This window comes from Trematomus bernacchii, unplaced genomic scaffold (genome assembly GCF_902827165.1).
Source record: "Trematomus bernacchii unplaced genomic scaffold, fTreBer1.1, whole genome shotgun sequence".
Taxonomy (NCBI): domain Eukaryota; kingdom Metazoa; phylum Chordata; class Actinopteri; order Perciformes; family Nototheniidae; genus Trematomus; species Trematomus bernacchii.
The window spans coordinates 1,664,216-1,687,659 of NW_022987839.1; the positions used below are offsets into that span (position 1 = coordinate 1,664,216).

The 23,444-nt window shown below is 40.3% G+C and overlaps 1 protein-coding gene across 1 annotated transcript in view; it reads left to right on the forward strand.

Annotated features, from left to right (window-relative positions):
• LOC117500321 (collagen alpha-1(XI) chain-like) overlaps positions 1-23,444 on the forward strand; it is an 80,149-nt gene that overhangs the window by 12,782 nt on the left and 43,923 nt on the right. The window contains exons 5-22 of the mRNA XM_034153153.1: positions 7,335-7,463; positions 10,550-10,639; positions 10,920-11,012; positions 12,636-12,938; positions 13,936-13,998; positions 15,079-15,120; positions 15,487-15,549; positions 18,023-18,097; positions 18,816-18,899; positions 20,272-20,328; positions 20,649-20,702; positions 20,862-20,915; positions 21,266-21,319; positions 21,425-21,478; positions 22,192-22,245; positions 22,333-22,377; positions 23,237-23,290; positions 23,385-23,429. Of these exons, the coding sequence (XP_034009044.1) occupies positions 7,335-7,463; positions 10,550-10,639; positions 10,920-11,012; positions 12,636-12,938; positions 13,936-13,998; positions 15,079-15,120; positions 15,487-15,549; positions 18,023-18,097; positions 18,816-18,899; positions 20,272-20,328; positions 20,649-20,702; positions 20,862-20,915; positions 21,266-21,319; positions 21,425-21,478; positions 22,192-22,245; positions 22,333-22,377; positions 23,237-23,290; positions 23,385-23,429 (1,413 nt within the window). The remainder of the gene's footprint in view (positions 1-7,334; positions 7,464-10,549; positions 10,640-10,919; positions 11,013-12,635; positions 12,939-13,935; positions 13,999-15,078; positions 15,121-15,486; positions 15,550-18,022; positions 18,098-18,815; positions 18,900-20,271; positions 20,329-20,648; positions 20,703-20,861; positions 20,916-21,265; positions 21,320-21,424; positions 21,479-22,191; positions 22,246-22,332; positions 22,378-23,236; positions 23,291-23,384; positions 23,430-23,444) is intronic.

Below are 23,444 nucleotides of genomic sequence, written 5' to 3' on the forward strand. Positions count from 1 at the left end.
CAAGGTCTTGTATGTAATGTATTTATGTTTAACATGTGCTATTGATCTTCTTATATATCTGTCAGTAAAAGGAACAATGAACCTATTGCCCGTAATTTCAAAGAAAATGGTATCACTAATATAGTCCCAGGATAGGTCCCAATGATGTAGTTAATCCCAGACCTTCCTATGACATATTTTAAACTAACCATTATATTTTCTGTGGTTATAGTGATGCCCAGAGGATGAATCCTATATGATGATCCTCTGATGTGTTAATATGCAACCACTTTCGCGTAAGGCAAAGATGGAAGTCGATATCTTACATAATACCCTTCCCTAACCCTGACCATCCCAAACCCATTCATGTAATATATAAATTAATATTTATAAACATTAGTATTTCATGACCTATACCTACATTTACCTTAGAAAATGGATCCAACAAAAGGCAAACATTTTCTGCAGTTTTTCTTTGTCCAATCCTTTTTATAATTCATGATTTAGACTAGAGAATGCATTGACAAAATAGATTAAGAATTGTGGCTGTTCAGCATACCAAGCTTCCCATCTTTGGAGCCATTCTGCACTTTAATTACTGAGGTTTGCTTTGAGATTTCTCACTAAAACTGCTGTGAGCTGTGAGCACATGGCTACCTTACTGCAGTAGATTGCATAAGCAGGTGTCAAAGTTGGAAGCACAGGGGAGAGCAAAGGCTGGGGGAAAATATGATCAGTGTGCGAGTGTGCTTAGAATTGGCTCAGATTGCACAGCTGTTTAAAAGATACGCTCACTGACCAGACCTCCAAATGCCTTTTTCCCCTTTTTTCTGCTTTTTTTCTTTTAAATAAAAGCCACACGATATTTCAATCATTCCTCATTGTTATGCAAATCCATTCCTCAGACTTTAAGGGATAGGGTGGGATTGTAGTTGTTGCCCGTATGACAGAGTGTGTGCTTTCTGTGTGTTATTTCAGATGTGCATATAATGGAGTCTGTGTCTGTGAGGAGGCGAAGATAGTTTGTTTATGTGTCTGTCATTACTGCGTAGTAGATTGTTCCAAAATACTGTCCCTCAAGCAGGACAGTCTTTGGCAGAGGAATCTAACAATGCTCTGATGGGCTCAGCCTGAAAGTGAATCATTGTTTATGGTTGAGTTGGCAGAAAGAGAAACAGTCTGACTGTTTCTCATCTGCCTCAGTCACTTTTTCTCCCTCCAGTAACAAAATGTTTTTCTTAGAGTTGTGTTATAGCAGGGGTGCCCACACTTGTTCAGCTTGGGAGCTACATTTAAAATGACCACGCCCAAATCATCTACCCTGCCCAATCTCAGACTGGCTTACCTGTACGTCAATCAAGTGGCAAATGCCATAGTAAGGATGGATGACAGACTAAAAATGTTTTTTCAATGCCATGCGATCTACCCACACTACCCTTGCGATCGACCGATCGTATTGGGCACCCCTGTGTTATAGGAATATAGTAATTCATTCATAGTTGTATGAAGTTGTGTGAGTGTTGCTGTTAATTAGTTTTGACACTTTTATCTTTGTTTAACATAGCACCGGTGAGGACTAGGACAGTATAGTGAAAATATAAAGATACAAAGAAAAAAAAATGGACGGGTACATTTCATAATGCATATTAAAGAGGCCAGGACAGTAAATAAGACATTGTTAAGATCCTGGATGTTAAGGAAGAATCCCATTTTAACCAATATTTATCTCCCAAGAATAAGTTCAGACTCCGATTTTGATGTTTTCAACTAGCATTTATACGAAGAAACGGAAGATTAAAAGTACATTTGTCAAAGTGAACCTGTATCTGACCTCCTTGTCCCTTAACCCCCCCTCAGTGGTCCCAGCACAGCCACGAGGTAATGCACTCAAGGTGCTTCTTAAATACTTTGTCTGATGGAAAAGAGAACAGTCAGGTAAAGGAGACTGAGAGAGAAAGAAGTAAAGAAAGGGCAGACAGACAAGCAAGCAGATGGATCGAATAGTTCAACAGTTTTGTGAGCTACTGGCAGAAGAAATATTTTAATATTCGAAGGGTGGAAGACATTTGTATGCCTCCAGTGCTGTAAAAGAAACGTTATCCTTGTGCTGACCACAAAGGCTGCATTTCATAAAACACTGTGAGGAATCGGGATTGTTTTTCCTCTTTCTGCTTCCTGCCTAATTGTTCCCCTTGTACAGTTTTGAAATTCCATCTGTTTATTTTTCCTTACAAAAATGTGTGGTCCCTTCCCATCATTTTGAAAAGCAGGTATTTTGATGATAAAAGTAAGAAAATACAGAAAAGAAATGATGGCTACCAAAGATACTGCAAGAAAAAGACATTTAAGCCTGTTGATTTGGGCAGCTGCATTTGGCTTGGCCTTGAATCCAGCCACATCTGGCTGATGATGGTTCAGTGTGACAGCGGGTTACAGTGATTTGATAGAGTTTAAGGTTTTTACAGCAAAGTCTGTTGATCATCCTGAGGTGGGACATTACTTTTATAAAAAAAGGATGTAAATATACACATTAAAGGTGGGGTAGGTAAGTTTGAGAAACCGGCTCAAGATACACTTTTTGTTATATTCCATGGAATGCTCTTAACATCCCGATAGCAATGAATATCTTAAGTGCTTTGACAAAAAATCCATAAAAAAAATTCATCTGTGGAAGCCGTAGTACTGTAAAAAGCACGACCAATAATTTTAGCCGGCCCGGCTAAAATAACTGGATGGCCTACCTGCCTGTCAGCCTTCCATCTGTGCACTATCTTATCTCGTGCCCTCATTGGTCATGTGCGCGTTTGTGTGTGTTGGAGGAGGGGCTCTGTAAGGAAGTGGCAGATTTTTTCCAGTTGTGTATTTTCAAATTCTAGCGCACTCGAGCTGGTTTCTCCAAAATTACCTACCCTACCTTTAAGTCATCTTATCAGCTCAATCCAAGTTGCAGTAGTAAGGACAGTTATTTTCTTCCTTCATTCATGTCAACACATCTTTAAAGCCAGATCAAATTCTGGTGCCATGTAAGGATGCTGTCTTTTTAAATAGTCTGTAAAGTAATAAATAATCACGTGTAAACTTTGGGATCATTGCACCCTTTTTTCACAGATTCTGCCTCTATGCATTTGTGTTTTATTAGGTCATTCTGCAGATGCTTTGGGCATATTTCCAAATGTGTGTTCCAGGTGCATTAATAACCCCCAGCTGTTCCCTGCAGGCAGTGACCTACTGCACGTGGCCACAGACAGCCACAGTTCAACCAGCTAATTACGTACTTACATGTTGTTCTGAAGGATTTAGTGGAAACTACCTATCATTATGTAGTAATATGGAGAAGGAAAGTGGGATTACCTTTTGTTTAGCGATTAATAAGCACTTTCTGAATTATGGTTTTTGTCTATAAAATCTCAGATGAAGGTCCTAGTTTAATTTCCCAGAGCTCAAGATGATGTCTTTCAATGCCTGTAAGGTTTATTGTTGGAACAATTCAAAAGTTGAAGATATAATATAATGTACAGCTATATACAATAGAAGAGACAATTATACAGTTGCATATTACTTTTATTTATTTTTAAGATTTGTGAATGTATCTACTTATTGTAATCAATTCTATTCACAGATTTTTTTCTGATTTGGATGTGTTTTTTTTTGGTACAAGCACAGATACAGTATGGGAATTTCTTCAGGGAACTGCAGATTTGTCCCCCCAGATTTACGGTTGCTGCATTTTATAAGCCTTTCAGGGAGCACTTCGTCACAGCGTTGAGTCATACATGGCTGAAAGAACATGTGTAAAAACTATGGTTAAAGTAGGCGCATGGATGGTTTTTTGGTCTTGCCTACCGCAGCCAAAGTAGCCGCACTGTATTGCAATTTGAGAAAACGATCTGCCTGTAAGGCTCAATCCAGGGCAACACATCTTTAGATTTTGGTGGTGGCTGGGGGAGGGGGCTGGACTATGCATTTAGGTCTAGAAATTGACACCCTAAAGTTAAAAAACATTTCCCAATCAGGTCTGGTATCAATTTTGTGGAGACAAAAACAAACTACTTCTTTGTTTGTGCCTTCATATTAGTCCAACAAAAGCAAGATGGGAAAACCCTGTGCCTCCTGTCATCAGTCTGAGCTATCTGCATCTAATCAAAGTGGTGTTTCTCTGTTTGAGGTCAGCCATGTGCTTTATGCTCAGGGATGAGGTAATGTGTGCTCACAATCAGATGTCTACAACTTCCTTGATCACAATCCACACACACCTCTGAGTGGCATTCGGAGTCTCATATGTGTCGTTCTTTAAAGAATACAATGCCAAGGCCAAATTGCATGGTCTGCTGAGGGCTTTAATACTGCCCACTATTAAGGAGATATCCATCTGCCAGTTGTTTCCCTCAAGTGACTTCTCTAGTGGGTGTGAGCTGTGTGTTGGGACGGATACTCTTCACAGCCAAGGTCACCAAGCCCAGAGCGGTGTCTGTTTGCTGTTTTATATTTCGTAGCTCAAAATCCGATGTGAAAAGCTTGAGGAAGAAACAGTGGTCTGTTTGTTTTCAACAGAAATAAACCCAAACATAGTCTGATGGTTGCACACACAGGGAGGGGTTTAGTGATGATTCAAGTCTTGTCTCTTTGATCAGTCAGTCTCATCATTTTTTCTTTTATGTACTTACTTATGTCAACCCTCCGTTGAATGGTTGTTGTTACAGTGAAGGTTAACATGTGTTTAGGGGCGTTGTATTTACACCCACGTGCACATTATAGGCAGACCCATTAATAGGTTGATTGTAGTGTAGCCTAGACGGGTGATGTATCCCATTGTGAGTGTGCCAGCTCTGAGCAGAGCCAATGCGTTGCTTTAGATCATTCCTGACATTCTGAGGGGGAATCTCAGCAGACGCCAGAGAGATGTGCAAGGCAATCCAGACAGTAACATCAACAAAAGTACCAAGATGAAGACGAAGGAGACACAGAGGGTAAAAGTAGAGAGGGGGAATGAATCACTCACTGATCTTATGAATGGGCCAAAGTGTGTGTGGTCTCTTGACAAGTCCTGTTGTTTTTTGCCAGATCCACATATTTGTTTTCTTGCCGTAGTAAATGCAGTTCAGTCTGTGTACCTTTTACTTTCCCACTAAATATATAAAGTTACAAGCGCCTCACATAGGAAGACTGGAGAAGACAGACGGAGATCTCGCCAAATGCAATTTGTCTTTTTAAAACGTTTCTGGCTTTGACTCTTGATCCATTTATGTAAAATTTGAGGAACATGCAGTGGCTGAATGAGTGTTGGAGATGAATTGGAGACCTTCTTATTTGTCATTGTAGTTATAGTTGTAGCAGGAGGTTAAACAATGTACAGGGTGTACTCTTGTGGGCAGGGTATTTCCCCCCTGTTTTTTCACTGATCTTTAGTTCAATAAGCACTAAACTTCAATAAGCACTAAATCTCTCCTTTGCAGAAACGCCCTGCTCCACATTCACACCTGGAATCTGCCCAGAGCAACCTCAGTTTAATCCATTGGCCACAGTTGGGCATTAATCCTGCAGTCTGGGAATCAACCTGATTCCATTGGTTCCACATGTTTGATTTAGGACTGCTGCTCATTGTTATTTTATTGGGTGATCAGGAGATGAAGAGACTTTTTGCAATTAATCTGGAAAACTACCAAAGTATAAACCTGACATTTTAATTGTTTTTATTTTCTCTTTTTTAATTAAATGTGAGCTATAAATTACTCCCAAGGCCCTGTAGACATCTCCACCCCAAATACCTCACACAGACTGGGGGATGGTAATGGATATACAGGTTATATTGGGACATGCATACACAAAATATGTATGGTTTTTCTCATGGGATGGTTGAAAAACAAGTGGGGGATAACCAAGTGTAGCTACATTATACAACAGGTAATATAAGAAGGTGAACTGAGTACACATGCATTAATCAATGAGTAAAATTGAACTTTCTGGTTGTTGTTTGGGTTGTTCAATAACCTGTTGAAATGTATGATGGGAACACAGGGCCGGGATGAATGTGTTCCAGGGATCCATGCTTTTACAGATGTCGCCTCCTGTCATTTAATGCAATCTGCATGTATGTGCTTCCTCTTTAGGGGCCACCCTAACAGTGCTTTCTTTCTCTTTAAAACTACACTTAGGTTCTCTTGCCTATTTATTTGTCCATTTTGTTACTTACACCAGGTGGAGTTTTTGAAAAACGTCACCTGAGTTGCTCATATGGTGGATGGATATAGATAACATTTCTCACATCAGATCCATAGAAAGTCCCGGTTTAGAAATTCCATAGGAGACGATCATGGAAAAAAAGCATTTGGCTGATGGAAGGGTTGTGAGCAAGGATCTAATTTCCTTTTCCAAAAGATCATGAAAAACAGACGGCCTCAGATAAGTACAGACCTTGGTTATGTATCTGCTGTGTAAGGGGACTGGCTGACACTGACGGCTGAGTGGGGGTCTGAACAATGGTCCTTTTTTAAAGTCTCCCCTGAAGCCTTAATTTATTCCATAATGTTACATGTAATTAATAGTCAAGAGACTACTGCCTCTTGTACTATACACAATCTGCCTTATTGTTTTCATTATCACGTTTTATTATCACCACATGGTGCAAAGCTTTGGCAGTCAAACGAGGAGTAATAGGTGCATAGTACCATTTGGTTTCTATTTGTCATTATGGAAGGAAAACATGTTAATTTATATTTAAGCTGATTGGCGGCAGCTGGACCGTTTCCATGGCTTGGATGGGCAGGACATGCAAGTTGAATTGTACAAACAAATAATAGTGTGTGAGAACATACCAGTTTATTTTGTGTATATTAAAATGTAAGTAAAGTGGTCAATTGCATCACAGAGTTTAAGATCCTGTTGTGTGCCTCTATCAGCGAATGGACTGTAAAAATGACCATTTGTAGAAACCTTAGATTACACTCAGAAGTGTGAGTCCAATCACTTTTGGACTCTGGATCAACTTTGGATGACTTGACTACACTAAAGTGCAAAATTGTGTTCCCAATTGCAATGAGGTATTTGTCTGTATTGTCTACAGCTTTGATGTGTGACTGGGACTGGCCACTCCTCAACAGAAACAGTGGCTTAGGCTCCTCTGTTTTGTAGTATTTGAAGCCATTTGCCAAACCACACTGGAAACTAAGTTGGAAAAAAATAAAATTGATGGCCATAACATAACCCCATCGTAGTTTTATGTTAGAAACACTAAAGCTAAAAGAACGCTGACATGGGAATTAACACAGGAAATACTTCCCAATTTAGGACTCTGTGAAATCTGTTGACAGGAGTTCTGGCTGACATGTTGCTTTCTTCTTCTTCTTCTTCTCCTCCAGGGTGACATCCAGCAGCTGCTGATAGTGGCAGACCCCAGAGCAGCCCATGACTACTGTGAACACTACAGCCCTGACTGTGAAACCCCCAACCACCACGACACCCCCCAGGCCCAGCAACCCGACGAAGAGGTCAGTGTCTGCAGGAGGGCGAGATGGATTGAGGAGTGGAGATTGGATGGGAGGCAAAGCTGTCCGGAGGGAGGGAAGAAGGAAAAGAGAGTTGGGAGAAAGGAGGGGAAGGGAGGGAGGGAAACACAGAGGGGGGAAATAAAGGAGCCGGAGTTTGAGATTTACTAAGAATGATAGCAGGAATTTGAAAAGAGGCCTTCCAACTTGGCTGTGAAGTCATGGCAGAAAAATGGGGGAAACCAAATCTCTTCTTTTTGGAATATTAGATAATTTTTTTTAATTCAGTTTGATTTTAAAAAGCCATTGGGGATTGTTTGAGGATTGAGAAAAGTTAGAAATGTGATGCTTTGAGGAACAGAGAGAAGAGTTATGGTTGGACTGTACGGGTCATTTGAGATACTCATCAAGTTTCCCCTCCCCCACATTCAGACATTTTAGCTTGAACACTCCTGCTACCTAAACAATAATCTGTGACTAATAGTAGATAACATTTTCTGTGGTTAAATCCAGTGAATGTTCAGTCTGCTAGAATTACACAACAAGCACACACATTCTCCAGCTAATTATCAAATCAAATCAAATCTAATCAAAATGATATGATCTTAAAACATTTTACGAACATTCCTCCAGGCAGAAGTACTTTGACAGAGACAGACTTGTATAAGTTTCTATTCCAACTCTAATATGTCTTCTTCTTTAGTCTGTGTTTTACCTGTGGAAAATGCTGACAAATCAAAATACATTGTTGAGTTTTACTCATCTTCTAAAATTAAAATGTATAACCTCTAGCTCGGAAAACATCACTTGTCGCCTCTTCAGCCAACTCTCCTTATTTGAATACAGACAGTTCTTTGTGTCGGGGCCTCATTTGTCTTTCTACATTTACATTTCTGTTATTTTGACAGTTCAAACTTTTTTGTCGGCTGACATTTTCCTTCAGTATTTCACCAAATAACTGATGAGCTCACACTGGAAACTTTTCTCTTTTCCCTGCCACGAAGTCTGAGCCCACTTTGGAGTGGCCCCGTGATTTATATCACTAACGAGTTCTGCAGGCTCTGCCCAGACTCCCAGGGAAATGTAAGCTTTTCTTTCCCCAGCTAGACTCCCAGTACCTGGAAAAGTAGACTTTGGATCTTTGGTTTGAGAAAAAAAAAATCAGGAGCTGCTTCTCTATTTGAAAATGTTGGCTGTACAGCGGGTACCGCGTCCTGGAAAATATTGCTTCATCTTCAAGTTACTCTTCAGCTCCAAGACAAGGAGCTTGTCAATTGTAAATAGACAGCAGGGAGCCGTGTGGTTTCAGGGACATTGTAAATCAGTTATCACAGGAATGCTTTTCCTACATTCCAACTCAGTATATTAAAGAATTGATTTCATCCACAACTGAAAAACTGAACCTCTACAATTCTACAAAAGCTCAGAGCATAGCTTTGACCTTAGCCTCTGAAGATGCTCCTTGACCTGAGGCACGGCGCCTTTGCTGTCGTCAGCCGCATGTCCGCAGCTGGGTTAAAAGAGGAAGAGGGATAGATACAAGAGGAGGAAGGGGGAGCTTTTTTTTTATGAGCCAGCTTCAGTATTTACGCCTTTCATCCAAGCTGTGGTGAAGGTCTTCAACTCAGCCAAGCACTTCAACACCATAAATCACTATAAATCCTTCTTCCGTTCTCCATCCTTTTCTATCTTTTTCCCTGACCCTCTCCTTCTCTGCTCTCAGTCTAGTTGTTCTGGCCAAGGCTCCTCTCTTGTGTGACCTCCCTCTCTCTCTCCGGGCCACTGAACGGAGGCCATGCCAACATTGCAGCAGGCCGTGCCTCTTGTATTATTTTTATGAGCTCAGCAGCCGTCCAGGGACTAATATTTATTCCTGTGCTGATAGAGCGATGCATTTCAGGGGCTGGTCTGTTAACTTAATCTACTTCCCCATTTGTTAGGTAAACGTATAGAAGAAGTATCTTACGTTTTTGACATTGGGCTAAGGGACAACTGTGCATAATAGCACAACGGTTGTAGGCAGTGTGCCAAGAAATAACTATCAATACTTATAAAGTACGTACGCTTAAAGTAATAGTTTGACATTTTGGAGTGTGTGATTAAAAGTTTCATGCCACTTATATCTGTATGGCTAATATAAAGCTTTGGCTAGGAATTGATTAGCCTAGCTTAGCAAAAAGACTAGAATCAGCTGTAAGTAAATAAGTGTATTATCCCTAACATAAGTTAGCTACTTGAGTTTGAATTGATTATCAAATGTAAATATGTAATAATAAGGTAAGATAAACATTATAATGCTCTAGGTGAAATTTAGATTTGGCAAAAGTGCTGAGTCCTACAAATGTCATTGTTTCTTTCCCCATGTTTTCAATTCCTAACTGGACTGTAAGTGTGCCTTACCTTCATGGCAAATCAAGATGCTTTCCAGCACAGCATAGTGGAAAGTTAACATGATCTCTGTTCCCACGCAATAGTCCTCGTCTTCCCAGAAAAGGAGGTTTCTTCTTTGGAAATCTTAAAAGAAATATTTTTTAACACATGTTGTTTTTTCAGAGACTGGATTAAAAGTGGTTTTACCCCCTGCTACTGTACTATCCAAGATACCCATAATTAAGCAGCATGCGATGAGTCAGGAAAGTTAAGGGTTTCTGTTTTAAAGCCCCATTAATGAAACCCAGGGGCATTCTTGGCATTCAGATTTAAGGGGTGAGAGGGATATACGTTTTCACTGGCATCACATTAACCGTCTAACATCCTGTCGAAGCAAACCAAAATCTTAATTGCTGTTTGCTTGGTTATGGTCATGAATGTTTCAACAGGGTCAAACAAAGCTCTGGGGTTTGGGTGAAAAAATAAGCAAGAATTGCCTCTGTCATCCATATACAACAGTTTTCTAATATGGATGTGGCATTTCTTGTATTACATTTGAACATGTTATTTCCTAAATAGCATGCTGACAAAACATATTTCAATCATTTAATCTTACATGCCATGTAAATAATGTGCAACATGTCTCCAAGACATTGTGCCGTCTTATTTACATGATTGCACTAATCAATTGATTGCCACTTATTCCTTTTTCCTTACAGTACACTAACTATGATTATGGTGAGTTCTATGACTACAATGAAGGAGCGGTTACCACTGACCCTGCCCCAACTGCAGAAGTCAAGGCTGAGGTAACACTAAAACACTGATACAGTTATCATGGCTGTTGTCATGCATAACAAACACACTCACTTGTTGTCAAACCTTCTTGTCAACCTCTTATCTCTCATAATCTTTCATTCTCTCCCTTACCATGACTGTCATAACACTTTGCACCCCACATGTATAGAGGATATTCAAGTCGTGTACACAAAATAGGCTTTGTACACAAAAGCTCTTTCATATGACATTCATTGTATCCATCTCATGTATGTAATGCTTTCCCTGTGTGCTGTTTTTGCTTGAATTCAGACAAATGTTGGTGGAGAATACTACACGGGTGAGTATGACTACTCCACAGTGGATGGAAATCAGCCTGAAACCCCCACTGAGACCACTGGCCCGGTAACTTTTTTAAAACATCCGCTTTTCACAACCTGAATTGGTATTTGAATCCAGAATTATTTGTATTTTTGACATTTGTCTTATCAGAAAGGTTTGGAACATCACCATGTTGAAAATATAGCCATGCATCACTGATTTCTATCATTTAACATCCAGAATCCTGTTTATATAATTAGATTTCTAAGGGAATTGTCAATAAAACTGCTTGGGTATTACAAACCGATTTTTATGATCGTCTCTGGAGGTTTAAACCCAACGCGGGTTCAAACTGCTCGCTCTACTCCTTGATTTCCATGAGAAACAGCCTCCATCAAACAGGGTCTGGATAAAGACCGAAGCAGGAAAATGTTGTCATTTAATGAACCGTAACCAATGGAAAATCAGTACCCAGATGCATCCCCTATGTTTCCCCCATATCCTGTATTTGGCAGATCCTGTCTTAATGTGTGCTTAACCATCACATAAAACACAACATAATGAGGAACATTTGGGGTTTAAACTACAACAATACGGCTGTGTGCTCACTGCCGAGTGCATTGTGATGTACCTTGAGGTGGATAATGCTGCTTCAGTCAGCTTGGGACCTTACATTCATTGAAAATGACAAGCCAGAAGGCTAACCACGGAAACTAAACATATGCTGTCCCATGTTGGAACACTTGTCTGATTACTGAGGACTGGACAACTTGAAGACTATATCATAGGCGCCTTTTGAGTATAGACCTAACACGATGTACAGAATGCTTTCAATATAGGTTTGATGCAGTAGTGTTTTATATAAATATATAGCAGATGTCCTGAACCTAGCAACATTACCACCAGTCTGTACAGTTGGGTTTTATTTCTCCTCGAGTCTCACCTACAATTAGCCCTGAGACTGTGTCAAATAATAATAACTGCGAAACTAATACTTGCAAAAGCACATTTGATTGAGCATATTTTCTAACGCTTCCCCACTAAGATGTTTGCAGTTGACGGAGAAATCAATGCTTGTAAATAAAAGTAAAATTGCTCCTGTACAATCTTGCTTTCTCAGTACCTCAGATACTGTGCAAACACAGATTTTTTGAAATACAAACTTCTGCTTGCTAAAGTTTTAAGATTTTACTGTGAGAATTACCTCACTAGGCTTTCATATTGCTATTTTAAGGCATGCATATTTTTTTACAGTTTTTCTTTTCCATATGTAAGTCTACCATATATTGTTTCCTTTTTAAAAACATCAACGTGTCATTAGTTTGGGATATCTCCCATTCCGATTGCCTTGCAGAAAGAAATATAACATTTGATTAGAGTTGTTAATGTTAATAACAGTGCCTGATTCACAAAACATATGTGGACTCTAGTTTCACATATGTTGACTTTAGGGTCAGTCCAAAATCAAATATATGGATGTGTGCAAGTTGAAAAGTCTTGAGGAATTACTTAGTTGGTGTCCAATCATTTCAGTGTACCTACATACTAATGATTAGACTGTAAATCTTGCTATGAAAACATGTGAAGCTTTACAGTGAAGCTTTACATTAATTAAAGCTGTACATTCGTTTCACTAACTAGACTTTTTATGTTCCCTCCCATCTTACCAACGCCTGCCCTTCTCTGCGATGCCTGGATGGATCCCAGACCTATGAAGGGGAGATAGTGGATGATTACATCACCGGTGTGGAGCAGGTCGGAGTGGACCCCACCGCTGTGGCAGAAAACCCTGCTCCATCTGACCCCAATGTGAAAGCAGAACCTGATGTTTATGAATTCAAGGAATACGACCTGAAGGAATATGACCACAAAGAGGAGGTTGTAGAGAAGCCATACGACTATAGTGATTATGGCGATTATGGCACCGGTAAAGCCAATCCTACACCCGCATTATACGAGGAGGAGTTCGGTCCTGGTGTTCCAGCGGAGACGGACATCCGAGAGAGCAATGTAAGTGCTTGGGTGGTTATATCTTAGAGCATTGTGTATGCACATTCTCCAAACACAAATACAACAGCAAGCACAAACACACACCTTGTCTATCCAAGTCTCCTGCAGATAAACAGATGTTCACCCAGCTGTCAGCGCAGACACGCCCTCCATAACCTTTGACCTCAATGACCTGTGCTGTTTATCAAGGACTTGCTCCTCCCTGATTATCACACCAATGATCTGTTTGAAATATCTCATGACAAACAGTCTTTGCACATGTGTTTTCATCAAATCCATCAAGATCAACTTCTAAAAACCAGACAGAAATCTTTGCTGAGCCAGTGTCTATCATGGCTCGTGTCCAGCCCCCTTCCGTGCCTCAGGATCCAGATTCTCAGAGGCAGGAAGTGACACGGGTCCCTGTCTGGATGTTGCCTTTAGATCTGTCTGCCTTTGGTTAATATGAACCACTCTATTAGTGTTCTCCACTCTTCAGTCTCAGGACACCACAGCCCTGGTATATGACTTTCTCAGTCTCCTCTTCAGGCTAAACTTACATTCATGTGGTTTTCGGACACACTGCTTTCGATGGTTTGGGAATTCTTCTCATGTGAAGTCATTGTATGGATAGTGTCAGGTAACAACTTTGGCAGTTGTGCACAGTTGGGGTCTTTTTGTAGTTCCTGGCTTTAAGGAAGCTTAATGAATAGGAGTCAACCCAAAGCCTAAATTATAGCTTCTTGCAAAAAAGATTCTTGATGTATCTTTTGAGCAGGAGAAATAAGAAAGGCTGCCTAAATCCTTTAAAGCATGCAGCACACTTGAAGGAGGTTTTCTAAGCAGTTATTTGTATGTTAAATAACTTCTACAAAAAGATGAGACACCCAACAAGACAGGGCATCTGCTGCTCTCTCAGTCATTTGTGGCTTTTAGACCTTCCTTGCTCTACATTTAGATATGAATGTCCGGACTCTTACTGTGTAAAATGCTCACCTGATCTGTCTTGTGTGTGCAGCTTGGTGGAGGAAGTTACCTGGGAGAAAAAGGAGAGAAGGGTGAACCTGCCGTCATTGAGCCCGTAAGTCAAAAACTATCATTTCATTCTGAGAAATACCAAGCTAAGCAGCTAACGCTAACAATCACATTTTGAAAGACACTTTCTGCCAGAGGTGAATGAGTTCACGCTTTAAGATAATGACCTAAATTTGACCTTCCATAACTCTAGGATCTATCTATCTATCTATCTATCTATCTATCTATCTATCTATCTATCTATCTATCTATCTATCTATCTATCTATCTATCTATCTATCTATCTATCTATCTATCTATCTATCTATCTATCTATCTATCTATCTATCTATCTATATATCTGTCTGTCTGTCTGTCTTGCTACTTGCTACATGCTATCAGGCTAGCAGAAATATATCTTTTGTTCTGTGTGCTGCTTCTTTTGGCTGCTGATCTAGCCAACAAAATGTTCAGATACAGTAAGAGCCATATTTCAAAATGACTGTTGACTGGATTTTATATTCCACTGATACTTTCCAACATTTGCTCACAATGATTTATACGTCCATAAAAGTCCAAAGTCAGATTCTCATGCATATTTTCTAGGGAATGTTTGTTCTCTAATCTGTTTTCTTAAACCTATAGAAGAACAGATATCCCTTTTTTCAAATCTGATTTACATCCATTGTATGTTCTTACTTGGTGAACTTTCAAGCTTTATTCCCCTTAAGCACTTACACAACTAAGACTTCCATTCTGATGAGATTCAACACAATGTCTTGGTCATAGACAAACAACCTCTGTCTACACTAAATGCAGTACACATGTTCTTTATCGAGCCATCCTATACAATTTACCACTATAGGCTAAACATTGATGGAAATAGAAGCTGCAGTTATCGTCTCTCCTCCCCGACCATCTGTACCACCTTAGGCTCCCGTCCAATTATTTGACAACACGCATCTATTATAGAAAAGAACATCAGATTGCTGAGGCACTGTTGACGTCTTGCGCTTGTAGCTATATGTAAACTCCTTAACCTCAAACCCAAAGCACTCTCTGACTCTAATTTTCCCAAAATTCTCCATTGCCTGTGGATTTACAGGCTGCCCTATAATGCTACTGTATCCACTTTTTCCTTTTTCAGGGGATGCTTGTAGAAGGACCCCAAGGAGGCCCCGGCCAAGCAGTGAGTATCACGTTCTCGCACACTCCTGTCTGCCTTCCACAGATGGAGAACAGCTAAAGAGGGAAAAAATGTCTTTATGGAAAGAGCATCAGCCCTGATCGCCAGTGAAGCTTGAGTTGGGAGAGACAGTCAAAACGTGTATTTATGCGTGCTTGTGTGTACATGTGTGTCTCTGTGAGAGTGAGCAAAAGAGAGTGAAAGAAGGGGGGGGGTTGGGGTCTATTTTATATATTCTTTCTGAACCCTCTGTCTCTGTTGGCCCATGCATGTGAAGCACTTGATACACTGCTGGTGGTGGGAATGCTGGTTAGCAGCAGTTTGGGATATAATATGCTAAAGTGTATGTGTCTATGTGTGTGGTCTTAGGGTGTTCCTGGTACCTCAGGATTGCAGGGTCCTCCAGGTCCCCTAGGAGATCATGGTGAGAGGGTGAGTAAAAACAGATCCATTTCACAGCTGATTACAGTTTCTTTCTTTCTGAGAAGTCACCAACTTTCTGCTTATCATGAACAATTAGATTTGACAACTAATTATATTTTTGATAGAAGAAGAATACAATGTATGTGCACAAATAACTTAGAATTCAGATTTATGGCATCCAGAAAACATTTGCTTTTATATAATTGACACATAACGTACTGAAATGTAAACCTTTAAAGCAATTCTTCTTACTTTTTTTATTGGAAAGCTGTGAGGTTAAGTCTCAATGCCATGGAATGAATAATACAATTGGATACAGCTTACCACTGTCGCAGTAGGGGGGATAAGCCAAAAGTGGTGCAGCGAAATGAGATGCCCATAAACTGTCAATATACCAACTAAAAAAAACGGAGAAACAGCTGTGTCGGTATACTGCAGGACTTGTGAGAACATCAAGGACTTTGCTATAAAATGAGACAAACTCTTCTCAAATGCTTTTTTCCCAGCAGCGTGGGATTCCACTCGTTTATTTGATTGATTGGATGACACAGAATAAGTGCCTCCAAAGGACTGGATCTCAGCTTGTTATTCACCGATGTGATGATTGCCCCGCACCCCCCTCTTTCATCACCCTTTTAGCAAGTCTATTCTGTCTCTGGAGGTTAACCCTTTGATTGCCAGCCCATAAGAAATACCCTTGCACACCTCCCTCCGGTGTGACAGCCAGACATTGCCTGTACAAAAGGCTTATTGTTCCACAGGGTTAAAGTGATCAAAAAATATTGTGTTGGTCCAACAGTCCCCCCCCCCTCCCCTTCATTTCCTCCCATGAGAAACAGTCTTGCTGAGGATTGACAGGGGCATTAGAAGTGACTCGTTGCTGTAGTCTTGTGGTTTTCCGTTGCGAAGTATCCGCCTGGACTCGGCGTTTGATCGGCTAATTTCTCTCATGATCACCGTCTCCCTCCTTTCCACCAAAACGCCACATTCCCAGCCATGTGGGACTGTCATTAACACTAGATGCCGCTATGCTTACTGTAACAGCAATGCATGGAGAGTATTTACCACCTCTTGGGGAAGGCAGATGGGAACACATGGCATCAATTTGAGCCGTCTGAGATTTCTGCACATGACAAGACTGCTAAATACTGTAGATTCTGGTTTCTCTGGAAACACCGGGTACGGCTTAGACCTAATCCTTAAGATAAGTTTTGGTCCTAATAAATCAAAATCTCCTCTTCAGTATAGTTTCAATGTTCATTTGTACTGTTATTTTCCAGGATAAGCTTCTTTAATGCATTCATTTAGCTTTTGGATAGATTGCCAAGTTGTATACAGTTTTAAAGTCCCGAAAGGATGAAACCTGAAGTCTTTGGTCACTCCATGACTTTTGATCTGAAGCCAAATGTGCTTTTACACCTCAACATTGTTTGTTTGTGACACGATTGTCTTTGGCCTAAGCTCTGACCCTAATGCTAACATTGAATGCTAACACGTGTTATTCCTAGAGTTAACATTGCCAATATGGGCTGAGGATTATAGCCTCACAGGTCTATATCTAGTGAGGCAACATCCCTAGGCAAGCTTAATGAAATGACATTCTTTGTCTTTACTCGTGATTGAATCCCTTGTCTTTTTAGTAGGATTAGTCTATTAGCATTTGTAATAAGCAACAACAATTTGAACCGTATAGCACAAAACCTTCCCTTTGAAATTATTGTTGAAGGTAAAGAAGGGCTGTGCTGTGAAGAGATTATTTGCTCAGTCCCTTCACTGTTACTGTTGTTGCTATACTGATATCAGTTGTTTCTTATTTTCAATTTGCAGAGCTGGAAACCCTCCAAGGGATTATAGAAAAATAGCATAATCATGTTATCTAATAATACGGCTTGCTCATTAGCTACATCTAATTATTTTTTTCTTTCAACGTTACACACTGGTATACACGTCAACAAAACAATAGCTGATTATTCAAATTCAAGACTTCCAGCAGAACACTTGGTAGAGCTTGTGACCCATAAACAGTGGCTTGGTCCCTGTGTGGAGAAACAGGGTTTTATTTAGGCCTGGTACCATTTGCCAGGTGTCATTCCCTCTGTCTCCTCCTTTTCAACAGTGGCCTGACATATTTTTTTATAAATGTTATTTCTTTTTAAGAATGAGATTGTTAGAAACAATACTTTGAATAGTGTTTTCTCAGTTAATGGGCATTTTAAATACTGTGGTTACTTAACTCAGCTCCAACTGCATTACACTTTCACAATCAATCAAACTTTATTTTTTTAGCACATTTCATACACAAAAGGTGTTTTACAAACCAAATAAAAACAACATTCACCCCCCTACCGGTTCATTAACAGAGCAACACATTACTTTCTGATTAATAAGAATACTTGAGACTAATAGAATTCAAATAACACAGGAGACCTGACTTTGTACCTATAATAAAAACCAACTCTCTGTCCCTCCTCTGGTTCTTTAGGGTCCTCCAGGGCGTTCTGGTCTGCCCGGTTCAGATGGTGTCCCGGGGCCTCCAGGTACCATTCTGATGCTTCCAGTAAGTCATGCCACCTTCACATGCCCACGAGGCTGTCCATCTTATTCCCTCTCACATGCTATACACCCTTCATCTCAGGCACTAGCCCGTGGACTCACTTCATTTAGTGAGTTGACCTCATAGCATCACCAGCAGGCCAAAGGATCACAACCTTATTTTCTTTGGGTTACAAATCACTTACCTTGTAAATGTCAGCCAGTGCGATGGAGTGGAACCAGTGACTGAGGCTTTGGAAAGCTTGGTGACACATATTTCTCTGTGTGTGTGTGTGTGTGTGTGTGTGTGTGTGTGTGTGTGTGTGTGTGTGTGTGTGTGTGTGTGTGGGTGTGTGTTGTGTGTGTGTGTGTGTGTGTGTGTGTGTGTGTGTGTGTGTGTGTGTGTGTGTGTGTGTGTGTTGTGTGTGTGTGTGTGTGTGTGTGGTGTGTGTGTGTCGGGTGTGTGTTGTGTGTGTTGTGTGTGTGTGTGTGGTGTGTGTGTGTGTGTGTGTTGTGTGTGTGTGTGTGTGTGTGTGTGTGTGTGAGCTGCCCGTGCTCATATGTCAGCATATGTATGTGTGAATGTGTGTTTGTGGCATGGTGACAGCTTTACAGGTTTTTAAAAAAAAAAAGGAAGGTGAAGGTCTCCTCACCAGGGGAGACCATAAGAAGTCTCACTCTGTAAAGGGAGACAAGTCAATTTGTTTTTAATTGTGTTTTTTGTTTTGTTTTGTGCTTCACAGTTCCGTGCGGGTGGTGAGTCACACAAGGGACCTGTGGTTTCAGCCCAGGAAGCTCAGGCTCAGGCTATCCTGTCTCAGGCCAGGGTAAGTACGCCCCAAGTGCATCCTTCTCAGTTCAAAGAACACTTTACTATGAGTCTCTGTGCCTTGGTTTAAAAACAAAGCTTTTAATTCATAGGAAAATACTGTGGTATATTAAAAAAGTGTATAAAAGAAACATTCAAAATGGCCCAGAAAGTGTAGTAAAAAATGAAAGGACGAATCAACATTCGCAAGTCCCACTCATCCTATAAATTGTCTACAGTACATTCCAAAATATGGACCTGTGTCAGGTTAGGTAGTATATAAAGTCACACCAGATGTTCACGCTCCCCCAGGGGTCCTGATAGCCATACTGTAGCACTCTTGAAAAACAGACTGAATTATGCGGCTGTAAGCAAGGTGTGATCTATAGTAGAACACATGGAGATCGTTAAATGTTACACAAACTCTGAATATTCACACATTCACAACACTCTATAGAGCTGGAGGGCTGCCAAAATGGTGAAACAGCGTTTGGTCATGCCTTGAAAGCACTTGTTACCCTTTCTATATTTGTCTTGTATGCCAGTGGTTTGACCCCGAAGCAGGAAGAAATTAAAAAAACATGGCAGGAGACGTGATATTAAAAGGGAATTGAAGGAACACATTGTTGACATGTTGAATTCACTTTGTGCACTCCGGGAATTTCACCTCACACCTGCCACAATGCAAATGACTAAGTTAGCCTTAAGTGTAATCGGGGCATGAAGTGCTTTCCTTTGAATTAGCAAATGCTCCTTTAGTAATCAGGTTGGAAATACATCCCAGACAAGTGTTTTGGCAGGCCAGGACTGTGGTCGACCATGAGCAGGAAAAAAGATCAGAGTGGTAAACCCTGAACAGGAACAAAGTAAAGCGTGCATATACTGAGGCTTAATCGTCTTTTTATTAGTGTTTTATTTTCTTTACTCTTTAGTCCTTTTGGTTTCAAGCCCAGTTTACAGTAGTTGAGTAAATGATGTGTCAATTTCAATTCCTACTGTAGTACAGGAACTACATAGCATTTTAACATCCATAGCAGATTCATTTTGTAGTTTAAGAATAATCCAATAAATAATTTGTACTTGGTCTTCATTTTGAGAAATAAAGCCAATTTATTTTTAGTAGTTTCAATATATAAAAAGTATCTCCATCAGATTACGCTCAGTAATTCACTTCATTGGATGCTAATAAACTAACTGCAAATAGAAAGTTATACTATGCAGTCAAGGCTGCACAACTAATTCAAAAACATTTATTTTCCCAATTCCTTTTAATAGAGGGGCAAATATCGTTTTCTAAATCATTAAATTGGTGTAGACAGGTAGTCATTTGGCAGAGTGTCAACACTGTTAGCTGACCTGATGTTTATGGGCTGTTTCTGTGTGATCCCCAGCTTGCCATGAGAGGACCTTCGGGGCCAGCGGGCATGACAGGAAGGAACGGACCTGTGGTGAGTACATTTGGAAAAACTGTCCACACATAATCACATACAGTACACATCTTGATTTACTTCCTGTTGCACCCATTTGTTGCACCGTTGATGAAAGTACACATTTTGGCAATCAAGGCTTCTTCCTGTGAAATATTCAACCACTCATTTGTAAATGTCCTTAAACACACTTAAACACACTTTTGCCATTTCTTTGGTGGGATCTAAAGGATTTAGTACACAAGCAAATCAGCGGCTAGTTAAACCTAGATTATTCCGTTTTTTTCAGCCGAATAAATCATTAATTAATTCTGTCTGTGTTTGTTTATCATTTTTAATAGGGAGGTCCTGGTTCTAACGGACTTAAAGGTGACGGTGGTGACTCCGGACCACAGGTGAGTTGAGTTTTATTTGATGATACAAGGGAAATATTCAAACATTGGTTTAACTCCTTGCTTTGTACAATAGGCAGATTTTTTTTTCATTTACATATCTGTAACAAAAGTGTTCAATGTTAAAGTTTTATTACACATTTTTCTTTGTTTTCCCTATAGGGACCCAGAGGTCTTCAGGGTTCAACTGGTCTTACAGGGAAACTAGGAAAGAGGGTAAGGGTTCTTTCTAACCTGGCTGTCTTTACACTTTATTGCTTATTTTATTCTCCAGCACAGAAGGTTTTGCTTAAATGTGCACATTTCTAATATTCCATGCCAATAAGTGTGCAAGAATCAGTGCCCAAAGAGAGGAGCCTAGTTTCAAACATGGCTGTATTTGAAATAAGTCAGCTGCATTCAATAACCGCCTCTACAGTACGTGTTGTGTAAATTCATAAAGTCATGTTTATCTAACTATAAACAAGTTTGAAGAAGGAGCTTTTCTCCAAAACCATCAAAGATAATGAAATATTTTTTCAATGTGATTCCCATATAACATGTCATGATATCTGTGTGTCCTCCAGGGCCGTAACGGAGCCGATGGTGCCCGAGGAATGCCAGGAGAGGGAGGCGGCAAGGTAAAGCACACATCATGCTTTTCAATAAACCAGTGAGTGTCTGTTGGATGCATCTGAAAAGGTCCTGATAGATTGAGCTAACGGTTGTTAACTTTGCTGTTTCAGGGCGACAGAGGTTTCGACGGCCTCCCTGGTCTTCCTGGAGAAAAGGGGCATAGAGTAAGTATGAGGAGACAGATTTTGAGTTCGTTGAATGATCAGTCAGAGGTCAAACACCGTTACAGACTTTAACTGTCTCCAACTAATAAGAGACTGTAGGATCTAAAAAAAAAACTGCATTGATCTCAGTCATTTCCAATCTGTAGCCTGTGCTTAACATCAGAATCAGGGCCTCCTCCCATCCATCTCATGTACTCTCCAGTGGTGACAGATATGAATTCTGAACCCGAAGGACTTATTGCGTCTGACCCACTTATGAAGGTGGGACCGACTCCAGATCCACTTGGGCTGCGTATAACCAGCCTGGAGGCGCATGAGGAGGGCTGAGTTTGATGTTTTGGGAATTTGGGCTTTCCGAGAGAGGATAGAGATCACAGATGGGTATTTCTAGACAGGCTTTCATGCCTTATTCTATACTAAGTAATTACAGGGCTAGTAAAAGGTAGGCGAGCCCTATAGAGCACTATGAATAGTTGAAACCATATAGGTCCATGCCAATTGTGGTGAAGTGTAGATTAAAGGCACGTTTGTTGCCATTTTTGTTGCTCTCTCTTTTACTTTTAAACATTGTTTGTCAATCTTTTGACCCCCATATCACATGTTTTAAAATAAAACCTTTTTTTCTTGCTCAGCTGAAGAGTTCAAGCTTGTGGACTCTCTTGTTACATCCGACCCTTTGTTGATTTGTGTCTTCTGTGATCTTTTCTTTACAGGGAGAGCTCGGCTCTTCAGGTCCTCCAGGCTCTCCAGGAGACGATGGCCAGAGAGTAAGTAGTACATCAGTCACCATATAGCCGACACTCAAAATGTAAACGCATTCCTTGATAACACACTCTTTCAATTTCTATCCAAAGGGTGAAGATGGCCAGGTTGGACAGAGAGGTGTGGCTGGAGAGGGTGTAAGTGATTTTAATATTATCTGAACACAGTATTGGACAGAGTTGCTAAACTGTACCTTGTTAAATCCAGAAAAATAAGAATATGATGACCATTTGACCACTATGTTACTCCCCCTACTTTGCTACTACAGGCCTCATCCCTTAATTCCTTCCTCTACATTCATTTTTGGCAATTATTTAAACACACAGCCTCACCATCCTCTCCTCTTGCAACTGTAACAACATCCCTGTCTGCAAGGACCATTTGGTTTGGAATCTTGATCTCAGTGGACAGAAATGCTTTAAATAATAGATCAGAAAATAGAACCGGGAAATGTGTTTATCAGTCATTGCCAGTGAGAGTATGCCATATACTGCCTGGTTCAGTTCAAATGGACCATAGAGTTGCATGACAAATGGCTGCTTCCTGTCATACCCCAAACAACATAGTACACTTTAAGAAATAGTTGCACGGCATTTCATCACACACACACACACACACACACACACACACACACACACACACACACACACACACACACACACACACACACACACACACACACACACACACACAGACACACACACACACACACACACACACACACACACACACACACACACACACTGTCAATTAGATGAGAGTGCATGACTTAAGATGTTTGGATAAGAAACAGCTTTCATGCTTACTCATTAAATACACCTGTAGTTGCTATGTATGACCACAAGGGGTCAGTGTTTCACACATTTAAACCAGTGTTTTATTGTCAGCCTATTTTTAAATACAAATCACAGTCATAGAAAACTAACATTATGGAATATATGTCAAAGTCTTATTTTAACTATATTTATTGAATCCGTGTTTGTCTTTTATATACAGGGTCCTCGAGGTTTGCTCGGTCCCAGAGGGTCTCCGGGTACTGGTGGACAGCGTGTAAGTAACACCTCCTTATCACATAATTCTCAAAATACTCATCATTTGTTCTCAATGATGGTGAGTTCTAATGTTACATTTCTAATCTCTTTAGGGTCTTTCTGGTCCTGATGGTCAATCTGGTCCCAAAGGAAACATGGTGAGAAACATTTTA